The 12,750-nt window shown below is 32.2% G+C and overlaps 1 protein-coding gene across 1 annotated transcript in view; it reads right to left on the bottom strand.

Annotated features, from left to right (window-relative positions):
- Nucleotides 1-12,172, bottom strand: part of LOC137923485 (uncharacterized) — a 67,653-nt gene extending 55,481 nt beyond the window's left edge. The window contains exons 1-4 of the mRNA XM_068766744.1: nucleotides 12,054-12,172; nucleotides 10,521-10,642; nucleotides 8,352-8,502; nucleotides 2,637-2,747 (exon numbers count right to left, since the gene is read on the bottom strand). Of these exons, the coding sequence (XP_068622845.1) occupies nucleotides 2,637-2,747; nucleotides 8,352-8,502; nucleotides 10,521-10,642; nucleotides 12,054-12,172 (503 nt within the window). The remainder of the gene's footprint in view (nucleotides 1-2,636; nucleotides 2,748-8,351; nucleotides 8,503-10,520; nucleotides 10,643-12,053) is intronic.
- Between the last annotated feature and the right edge of the window lie 578 nt (nucleotides 12,173-12,750).

Raw genomic sequence — 12,750 nt, 5'->3', positions numbered from 1 at the left:
AGAAACCGTAATTATAGTTTTTTGTTTTATTTATTAATTAACGTTGACATACACTAGCATTATTATAGCCAAGGCTATTTACCTACAATAAGAAAATATATTTAATTTTATACAATATTAAACGTAACGAATGTAAACTTAAGCGTATATTACGTATTGCTGTTCGCGTGCCTATTTAAATTAAGTAAATAAATAAAACGGGGAAAGAAACACGATACCAAGAACACTAACTTGTTCCCTTACCGACGCCGCCGTCTGAAGGCTTCTGGAGATATGCTACGCCTCCCATGAAGCCAAGCTTTTCTGATGGTGGCAAGAGGAAGGCTGTCGCGCCTTATTGACCACCGGACTTTCACACTACCTTCCGCTCTTTTTTTATCCATACCTCCGTTTCATGAACTATGTAATTTATCACTGTTTTTAAAACCAGAAGCAAGACAACTCATAACTATTTAATATAAGATTGAAACACTTTCAGATAATTGAAAATACGACACTAACGAGATTCATTTCAATCTTATCAGAAGACTGTTCTATATTTGCATTATAAGATACTGAAAAAGTGTATGTGTGCGCGTAATCAAAACACGACAGCTTAATATTTACATTTACTTTTATAACTATAAATTGCAGTCATTACAAAATACCAAAAAAAAATAAAGTATACAGTTATTTCTTTTTAAAACCTGTGAAATATTCTTTAAAAGTTATCATGATGATCATCGTCATAAATATTTCAGCTGTAGAACGTTTACTGCTGTATGTTGCCTCGCACAGAGATTTTCAATTCGACTACTTGGAAACATTTTGCATTGAACGTCTTTCGAAGATATCAACAAAGCTGTCCGTTCAGTGGCACGTGCCAGCCCGTGGTCTCCACTCAATAAAATTAAGACCTGAACTGCCCTCTATTCTGCGCGCTATGTGACCTGCCCTTTGTCACTTCAACTTGCCTGTCAGTTAAATTTATCATATAGACTTTCTGTCGGCTCTTTCAGCGTTGTTGAGATAAAATCATTTTTTTGTCAGCATTGCAATTTGTAATGCCGTACGTCCACTGTATGTCATCGGTTAGCATCTGTGGCATGTCAGCGTTACGTAACCTTGTATTGCAAGTCTCGCGGCAAAATCCCGCCACATGGTGGGCTTCCGCTACAGTGACCATGTATTGCCATTTATAGATAAATTCATATAATTAGTATCGATTTTATTGTCAGAATAATCGTTGTCCAGATAACATGCTCGTTAGAGTGCCATACACTGGAAATAATATTACTAGATATCAATGCATAAACTAAATGATATTTAAATTGTTTCTCATACAAATCCATTTTGTAGTAATAAATATTTTTTATAGAAAACAGTAACAGTAAGGTTCTATGTATATATGTAAGGCTACAGGTATCGATACAATTTTGTGTGTTTCAGAACAGAGCTGTTCGCGCAATCTAAATACGCCAACTGCGAGGTTGCCTCAGGTATGCCTCCGCCAAATGATGGTATTGATTGATTATGGTATATCTATGCATATACCATCATAATACCACGCTTGGCAGACGGGTTGGCGATCACATTTTATTATAGTAGTACGCGGAGGACGCTGTTGCATATCCTTTTGTAATTTGTTTCTGGGCAGTGGTAATTCCATAAAATTCATGCACAAAGTGTAAATTATATATGATTGTATCTTGAAATCGAACTCGCGACCTACTATCGCAAATCTCAGTTCTCTGCAGCTGGGTTACCACAGCTCAAAAAAACCTTAAGTGTTTAAAAAAAATTAGAAAAAAGTTTCGACAAGAAAAAATTATGCTTGAAGTATAGCGTCATAGTCAATACATGATATGTATATGCTAATCTAGTCTAAGTGCATAAAAATATTGACAAACAAATCGATATGCATAAGATTAACACCATAAATAGAGATAAGCTTGTTATATATTTTTTCTAGGCCTTGAAAATTATTAACTTTGTGTAACTATGCACAGTATTACAAAAGTCTCTCATGTCATATCTCAGAATTATCACCTAATAAGTTTAATGAATAAAAACTTTAAATAAATATTTTAATTTTAATAAGGATATTGTTAACGCGAGCATAAAAATTCACCCGAGTTTGTTGTGGGTTCTTTTCTGATCAGAGATTGGAACCTTAGTAACTTTAATTTGGATGCCTCATGGAGGAGTTCAATATTATGAAACTGGGCTCTTTTGGTATTCTTGTCATAACGTACACATGTGGTACGTTCAGTGTTAATAATCCTAAGTTGATAATACTATGAATAAATAAATAACGTGTCGGTCTGATTCGAGGTTCCCATACGAACTCTAGTTACTATAAATTATATTTTAACATTATTTACGTCAAATAAACTTTATAGAGTATGATTATTATCATGTCAGCCGTAGGAAATCTACTGCTGGACATAAACATCCCCCATAAATTTCCAAGAGGACCAATTGGAAGCGTAACGCATTTTCTTTAACAAAGCCAGCTACTGACTTTAATAAAGTCAATCGGGCATGCTAATGGGTAGACGTCATACGCCGGGTTTACCGGTCGAGGGTTACAAGCTGATATAATTTAAATCGTAAGACTATGGAGTGTGAGGTTAAGAGTAAAGAAAGTAACTTACTGTCCTAAGTACTGCGGAGTAGGCACGCGTAGATGGTGTCTGCGGGGACGCTCAGCGTCGCTGTCGCTCGCCTCCTCGAGGCCGAGCGCACTCGCTGAGCTGCCCGCCGACCTGCCACCACCAACATAATTTTACGCTATGATACTAACGAAACCGTTGTACCGCGCCTTAGATATACGCGTCCTGATAGGAGGGAGTATCTGCTGCTCCGTTTCGTCAGTCCACCGTTAACTGCCCAATCCGGTGAAACTAGTTTGTAGCAGTCCATGCTCCCAAGAGAACCCTCGGGGTTTGCTACCGATGTATAAAAAAAGTTTTAAGCCTTGCACTCTGCGCCCTGCTCTCTCGAACCATACATATGACCTTGGGTAGCAGTGTAAATCTCTGTGTAATCTTGGTGACGGCACTAATGCTAATTTTTCCTCTGCTCCCCCCCTCGTCACACTATGCTAAAGCGTGGTGCAGCGGTTTCGGTAGCATTCTAGTAGTAAAAGGCGCCTTCACCGCCCTTCAAATTCACTGACTCTGTAAATGCTACAGGTAACAGTGAACATATGTGAATATACATACTAGGATAGAAACTATAGTGTAACCTAGTATATGTTACAAATGACCGTTAAAAAATACATTATTAAATCTAGGAAAATCATCAATTAATTCAGTTGAAATATCCACCATTATTAAACCACTTCTGTCGTTTTATGAGATGTAAATTAATCCCTTTTTTGAAGATATTCAGGCAATAACATTAAATTGATTCTATAAAGGCGGTTTTAATTGCTAGTAAGCCTCATTACTCGGTACTATTTTTACGGATAAAATAAATTGAATACATTTAATTAATATTTACAATATATTTAGTGCGAGAGTAGAAATAAAGCACAAAGAAATCCAAAACAATTACGCCGCTAGGTTTATCAAGCAATAACACTAAAAAAAAAAGGATAACTACCCAAATACATTAGCTAATAGTGACATTCTCGCACACAGCTTTAATGTTGCCGCTATTTACGGTCATTGCAATTCTAAACAAAATTTTCATGGTACAGTATAAATAATGTAAAAATGCGAATCTATAACGCCTATGCTCTCTGTTTTTCATTAAATTCGTAAAGAAAACTATAGAAGCTAGTTCTCTAAAAGAGGATTTTATAATGAACTTGTAACATTATCGCTACAGTCAAGATACGTACGATAGAGTCAAATCAGAATAGATAATAAGCGATTCCCAGAACTAAGTAAAACATAAAGGACTTTCAGAAGTATTATAACCTAATAAAATTTTGCATCAAAGAATATATGATATCAACAAAATAAATAAAATTTTGCCTAAGACATATAAGCCTTTAAGAATAATTGATTATTGGCTTATAAAAAATGGACCAATACTTTCAAAAATATAATCATCATAATTTCAGCCGTGGGACTTTCACTGCTGGACATAAGTCTCTCCCGAAAATTGTCAATAAGATCACTTGAATTGCAATAGCAAGCAAATAAATTAATATTTTAATTGTATAAGATGCGACACTTGCTAGATGTACATCGGACTATATTTTACAATCACACTAAATGCAATGTGTTGCTCACGGTTTATTATGTGAAACACATTTTATTTTCTATTTACAACCTTAATTTACAATGTTAGTGACACGTACTTCTATATGAAGCGTCTAGGTGCCACCCCGGCCATATACATATTTATATATATATATATATATATATATATATATATATATATATGTATGTATGTATATATATATATATATATGTATCTTTTGTTAGGGACATAACAGGAGCTGCTTCGACCACGCTCGATGCCATAGTAGCCAAAGCAGTACACACCGCCAAATATCGGGCCAAATAAGGTTGCAAAATTTGCGACATCCTTTTCCAAAATTGTAACGATCTTCAGTAATAAGAGATACGACGCAAGAAGGAGGAGGAATGACACAGACTATTTAGATATAACAATGTTACGGCTTTAAAGTCTAGTAATCACAAGCGCTTTTCAAACTTTAACACATGTAATGTTTTTTTTATAATTTACTGCTTAAAACTTATTGTTTTAATAACACCTAAAAGTTGAAAGCACTGGTTAACACAGCTCTGCCAAGAGAAATCACCACTAAATAGTGAAAGTAATAGCGAAAATATTCTTTATAAAAGTCAAGGCAGATTATTTCTATTTCTGTCTTCATTTGCTTATTGAGTAAAGGTTATATTAAGGAAATAATAAACCCACACACGTGACTTATAAAAAAGAGTAGTTAAAACTTACAAATAGAAAAAAGCACAAATTACATATACATATTAAGCAGTGTGATACAAAAGTTGACACTGAAAATTTTTAGTATCCCAAAAATTAAACTTAGTATATGAACAATTGTTTTTTATGATAGTCCCCTTGATAGTCCATGCATCGTTGCATCCTGTAAAACTATCGAGAGAAGAAGAATCTACTCATTTTTGCAGTCTTCTCCAAAGGCCTTTTATAACAATACCGCCCCTTTTTCAGCACCTTGAAATAGTATTTCAAGAAGTTTTTCTTTTATTTTTAGAAAATAAATGAAAGTGGCGTGGTGTAAAATCAAATCTTAAAGGACGAGTACCCGACAATTCTACGACTGCCATAATCAAACAGTTATTCATTTGGCGATGTGTTTTCCTGAGGCCTCTATTCCGTAAACGTTGTTCTCAAACTTTTGCAAAACAACAGCCAAACAAATGCCAGTCTACCAAACTTTAAAAAAAAAGATAGCAAACAAAAGAGAACATAATTTGTGAAGATTGTCTCTAGATTTCAAGATGCATCATAATTTCATCACCGGTGACAATGTCAAATGTTTAGTAGTAGAGAGATTTTCCACCCTATTTGAGGTACTTTCGTCACATTTCAATATCATTTCACGGCCTCAATCGATGCGCAAGTGTTTTTATTCTTCTGTCAAAATATGAGGTATCCATTTAACACAAAGCTATCTGATGCTTAGATGATCGATATTTTCAAGTTGACACATACCAATGCCCTAGCTTGTACTAATTTGCTGGTGGGTAAATATCTTATTAGATTCTCTCATATGCCGCACAATGCTGATGTTAGTTTCTGAAGTCGATGTTGAAAAACGTCTTTTACACTGATCATCGTTAAAATAAGTACGACCACGTTTACATTTGCTCGATAACCAAAAGCAAAAGAATTCAAGTTTAGGTCTTTGTTAATTACTAACAACAATAAAATTATTTAACAAAATTAATCATGCGTTAATTCCACATTGAAGCTGAATCTAATTTTTAAATTTCTGACAATTTGTGAAAACATATGTTAGAATCAAAACGTGGATAGGATAAGAATTCAGTTTGCATATTTTGAAATTGTATTTTTTTTTAATTTAACTGGCCAGTTCTAAAAATTTTCAGTGTCACAATCGTAAATACATTTAAAACTGTGACAAGACAAACATTCACGTGCGGAAGCAGTTAATGAATACCTTGGCATTTTAATGTCTCAAAAAGTTGCAAGCAGGAACTAATTCTGGATTAGTATCGTAATGTAGTTGGTATACTCCATGCCGTTCACCTAGAAAAGTTTTAAGGCTTCTATTAAGCGTTATTTTTAAGTTACGAGTTTAATATTATTGAAATGAAATGTAACCGCAACTTAAAATTTTAATACTGATAATATAAATTTCATTATGTTGAAATAAAAAGGTTTATAATGATCTAGTATGTATCATCTAGTATCTATTTTTTTCTAGATTTAATAATAATCATTACAGGATAACAACAAAACTATGAATACTATAAATGATTTAAGATATTAACAACCATACTATTTATATTTAATGTGCATATAGGTCAGGATAAAAAGATCGACTTCTAAATAGTGTTATGGGTCGAGATATGCTACAATTTTAGAACATGGTTTAAATTTATTAATAGGAGCAATGTATTAAAAGGGATCAAATTAAAAGTTGTTATATACTCACCGGAATATTCTCTTGAAGCGACTAATGACTTGGTATTTTATGTACACTCTTAGCTCACAATATTTATATAAATCACAGTTCCTGCCAGTCCTTCGTGAAATTCAAGTTTACGTTAAAAAATATCAATGCCATTACTGATAGATAATGTTAAAATCGTTTTATCTAACGCTTATTCCAAATGCTTCTGTGAAAGATGAGGGAAAAGACTGCTATACGCTTACGGGGCCGGTTTGTGATGACCTAGAAGTTTATTGGATTATTGTATAACAGTAACAATTTTATATTTATTACAAGGCACCCGGTACTATGTTTCAATATTAAATTTATATCCAATGCGACCACATGCTTATGGCGCTATCTTTAAATTTATATTTAGAATTTATTACGTGAAAAGAGACACTGTGTTTACGACCATTTATTTTAATATTTTTCGAACATCGCTAATACATGTTATTAATCACATATAGGTTTAGATACTTTATATTTCAGTTTAAATTATTCGTAGTCATAGCAAATAATTGGCTGCAATTACGAAACCTTTCTCTTACGTTTGCAATTAACATTAAAACAAATCAAAACAATTTGCACCTTGAATGTACACACGTGTCTTATTTAAATGTCTGACTTCGATTATAATATACGTAATCTATAACACGATTTATCAAAACGATTTGTTCTTGCATTTGAATTAAGTTTTATGTGAAACAAACAACGATATTTAATATTAATTTACACTGAATGGTATATTTTTACAACCATGAAACGTTTCAGGTTTACACTGACTTAAACCCTAACATTATTCGGAGTTGTCATCTGGTTGAACTTGCTGATTCGACTTCAGTCCTCATTGTGTAAGGCCTAGTATTCAAATTTGTCTGTACTTCTTACGACATAGAGAAACTTGCGTAGTGGACCACTGCGCAAGATATTGATTGGAATCATATGTATGATAGGAAATGTGGCGGCAATTCAATTTAATTTTTTAGAGAATGTTATGTGTAAATTGGAAAGTAATATCTTAAAAAAAAGTTAATAGCTGAAGGTATTATTGACTATTAACTTCTTCGTAACTTTACGCTGTAAGAAATAATAAGATTCTTGCTTTTGAGGATTCTTCATACACTTATATTTAAACAGACATAAAGCCAATCCTCACATTACCTGTGAATAATACAAATATTCATATCTTTTCTTTAATAAAGAAAAAATATGTAAGCATTCAAAAATTTCAAATGACTGCTATTGAAGAAGAAAACGGTTTCTTTTTATATATATAAAAATAAAATAATCATTACATTTCAAGTGCGTTAAATTAATAATAAGGATCTTAAAAATAATTGATATTATAGTATTGTTTATTAGAAGCGAATTAATATTATGGCAGTTTAGGCGTCGCTCTTTGAGAAATATGAACAAAGGATATACTTATTTGTGCCATAAATATTTATATTACAAAGAAAAAGTATTATTATTGCATCTAAGATTTATTACTTTTACAGTGTGATAGTGTAATACATTATTATAAAACAATTAGAAATATATAAACCGTAATCGAAATGGTCTCCATTGGCTGCAATGCAGTCCTTTAAACGTTGAGTAAATTCTTCACTGCTATGAGTAAATTAGTAAATTCTTCTTCACTCGTATGGATTGTTTTTTGGTCTCCAAATTATTATGACATGTAGAGCAAATCTTACTCTCTAAAGCAGGCTGTAAATCATAATACAGTGGATTATGATCAGAATTGAGAGGCCAGTGTTCAGCTCTGATGATATCCGGAACGATCGTTTCTTGGCTATTGAATATGGTGTTGTTAAGGAACTGAACTACCTTCTCAAGAATAGAATCTTGGTGCGCTTGTACCGATGTTTTGATACCTTTTTCACAAAAATATGGCTCAGTTACTCCTTCATAGCTAACACTCCAACAAAACATCACTGAAGTCGGATAATGCCCTCGTTGTACTGTGTTGATTAATTGGGAAGCTTTTTTAGAGATTTCTTATAGAGATAAAATCTTTTGCTTTCGGACAGAATTTCTTCGAATTCTTTTTTGTTTGTTTTAATCGCCTTTTTCGTAAGAACACTGCGTAAACGGCTGAATCTTTTTCTATCACAAATAAAAAAAAAAACAACAAAACAAAAAAGGAGGTTTCATTGTACCTATCAATAGCCTGATACACAAACACTTGACTAATACTAAGCGTATGGGGGAATTTCAAAATTGCATTTGGAACCGCAGCTATAGTGATATTTGTGGTGTAATCACAGCGATTCGGTTCATTCATTCAGCTCTCTTCATCGCCCCACTCCATTTTTAATATCATAAAACTACTACATACACAAAACACTATAAACATTCACATAAAAATGATGGAAAATCTAATTAAATTTTTAAAAAGTATTCATATTATTATTCATTGTTCAGTGACCTATTTATAAGTTTTCTTAAGTGCTTTTATTGTATACTAGCTATCTCTAGAAGCTTTGTACGCCTATGATACTGCCAAGTAATATTTTAGTCGCATTTCGAAAAAAAAAATTAGTGAAACTTATTTCAGAGATCACTTTATTGTTAAGTAAATGTCAAATAAATAAAAGAAATTGCTTCGCGTAAAGTATCAGATGCACATAAACACGGTAGTCGGTAATAATATCTTCTGAAAATTTTAATCTTCTGCCCATTCAATAACAACCTCCTACAGGGTTTATGGAATTTGTAAAAAAAGGTGAGATAAATCGGAAGCCTGTCATGTTATGACGTGACCAAGGGAAATAAGGTTTCAAATTAAAATTAATAGGTACTGAGGTTAAGCTACAAACAAAAGGTTAAGATAATATATCCAATTTAAAAAAAAATGGGAAGACAACTCACGTAACAAATAACGATGGTATCGTGCAGCGACTTCGATTCAGTGCGAAGAGAGAGCGGTGCTTTGCTCCGACCTCCAAATAATTCGGATCTGAAATGTTTGCAACATCGGTGACAGACTTCTCTTTTTAAAGACCGACTGGATATATGATGTATTTCCAGCCTACACCTGATTTGAAAACACTAAGGTGAAAGGTTTTTAAAAAAGCAACATGTAACTGCGGTAAGCAAATTCGGCATCATTATTCATCTCATGTAAAAGATATTTTTAGATATTACTATTCATTCACGTGGTTAAGACCTCTAGAGTCTCTTGTTTTTGTATCAAATAGTGCAGGTAAAATATAACTGCATTAATTTTGTTTTATTATTGAATTGTAATAAAAACGCCAATATTAGTCATTTATGTCAAATACACCTACCGCGGCTATAGGCGCTATAACCTCAAATACAAAATAAAATAAAAACATATGTTGCACTGCTCTGTTATGATCCGACCATGTTATTAACAAGCAGGTGTTGCATTTTTCTATTATCTGCAACTTGACACCTGCTTCTTTGTTGTATCCAATTTCGGTTGTAACTATTGTTAAAAATGTAGCAAATTAATCCGCTGCTATAATTATAGACGAACAGATTTAAATCAGCACTAGTTTATATCTTCCTGTGATGTACATATATGTATATAGTCACTATAAACCATTCTATTTGAATGCTTATATGAAAAAATAAATATATCAGACTTATATTATATATGCATTCCTCCATTTTATAATTTTATTTTCTATCTTTAATCAGATACAATATTTGCTTATATACATGAAGAGAAATAAAAGCTTAATTTCATAGAAACTAATATTAAATTGTGCGACTCTATAATAACATCCATGAATTTAATATAAACCTACGAAAATTACAAACGCGCCTGAAAGGGTGTATAACAAATTCTAGACTTTATTATAACGTGTCTTATTTGTAATCTGTAATATTTAGTTCGTAAAAATCATTAATTAATTCCACATACCGTGGTCGAGGAGAGTACAAAGACCGGTGTCGGACACAGAACGGCCGCGAACCCATAACCTCGGCTTCTTTCTGAAATACGCCCATCGCCGCGCCACTGACGTGCGTACGAGGCGATTAAATCTAAGTAAATTAGGAAAAATTGTAGTCTACATATTTAGGCATATTAGTTTTAAAAGAAAAAATTTGGTGAAACACTTCATTATGTCTTGGGGTTTCAAAGAACTTACGTTAATTATCGGATTGGATGAATTTATTCTTTAAATTAAGTAAACAATGCGCCAAAAACCAATCTATTAATTATTTTTGAGATATTAATTCACTTTTTATGTAAAATCCAAAATACAAGGTGCTTAAATTTATTTAATAAGGGACTGAACATTTCGATATTTTGCCTAATACGATCAGTTTATAAAGTGCTGCTATTCGATTCTGTACAGGTTGATTGGTTATAGGTATAAAACTTTAAAATGGTGACTGTAAAGCTTATTTTTCAAGAAAAGCTTTAAAGCGTTTACACCTAACTACGCGATTTAAAAAGGTAACAAAAGTCGTGTACATTCATTTAAATATGTTGAAACACAGATAGAGGAGAATGTTATTATTCAACAATTTAATTTAACTAATTATTAGGGGGACCCCAGAGTAATGTTGCTTTCTTAAGTTAAATTCACACGACTACATTTTTACCAATTTTTTATTTCTAATCAACAATAAATCATCTTCGTTATCAACAACCTTTTGCCATATAGTATACAAATCAATGCCGGAGCGGTAAAACTCAATCGGTTTTTCTGTAAAATATGTTGACAGAAACAATTACTTTCCGGTCACCCTGATATTAATACACTTTAATTTAATTAAAATAATACGTCATGTCAGTCGTTAGAGGTCCACAGCAAGGTATGGGCCTGCCCAAAACACCTCCACGATGATCCAGTATTATTATATCTAAAATATTATTATACATTATCCTTATTATTGGTTATCATACACTGATATTGATTTGATGACAATGTTACATAAATGTATTTATTCGGACTTTAATTATTAAAAAATAATTCGAATCTGCGACATACCTTAAATAACATAGTATACAGCATAATACATATAAGTCGTAATATATATAAGTAAGTTTTCTTAATCATTTGTATATTACTCATCGAATTTATTTAATGGCGTAAAGTTACAACAATTATACTTTTAAAGCCGGTGTTAAAAGGTTTTTTAAAAAAAGTCATTACTTTTCAGGGGGTATAGATATATTTATATATTATTACGTACGAATAAGAAAATTTTTACTCAGTTAATTTCATGAAAAATCAAAACAGTAATTAAGAATGTAGTGATCATGTTTCCAGAAATCAAAACACTTGGCGATGAGCCACAGATTACCAAGAAGTAATATGTAAATGGTCATTTAAATGATTTCAAAACAAAATAAATATTTATTTAAACACTTTAAGAAAATGTAACAAAATTAAATCAGTTTTTAGTGACGCAAAAATTAACATTTGTTTATTTATCGACATACCTTTTCAATGGAGTGTATGAACTATCGGAGGAACTTGACAAATTAGATGTCTCACTACAGCTCGACGTAGGGGTACGACATAATTGAAAATCAGAACTTTTATTAAGATTGTTCTTCATTATAAAAAAATATCACAGCTTCGATACACAAACAACTATTGTCCTTATTACTTTAAAAACATGAAAACATTCAGTTTTGGGAGAAAAATGTTAACCAATAGCAGATACGTGCGTTTGAAATATTTTGTCACTGGCATCTAAAATTAACTCAACGTTATGACGATCAGTGAGACGGCTACGACTGTCCCGACTTTTCTAACTTCTCTACGCTTCGTGAATTAATTAATGTATAGACAGATACAATTCGATGACATTCATATCGTACTGAAACAAAAAGACTCAAAACGTAATGCGGGGCTATTCAAAACTTCATACTCAGCATTTTATATTATCAGACAACGCGGGCTAACTTGATGACAAAGATTATTATTTATACTTTTCTTACTTAAATGTAGCCTTTATAACCGATATATTACCTACGACAACTTAAATTTTCTTACTATAGTTATTTTATTATCATTTTTATTAATATACCATTTATTATTTCAAAATTATCACAACTTATACAGAGAATGTCCCATAAACCAAATTAAGCCAAAATAAAAATGATAAAACTGATGGTAACTGACTCCCGAGAA

This window comes from Battus philenor, unplaced genomic scaffold, assembly GCF_028537555.1.
Source record: "Battus philenor isolate CCGP_79_NKW_IND1 unplaced genomic scaffold, ilBatPhil1.0.hap1 SCAF_21, whole genome shotgun sequence".
In the NCBI taxonomy this organism is placed as follows: Eukaryota; Metazoa; Arthropoda; class Insecta; order Lepidoptera; family Papilionidae; genus Battus; species Battus philenor.
Note: the sequence above shows the minus strand (reverse complement) of the source record. Positions and strands in the feature narration are given on the sequence as shown.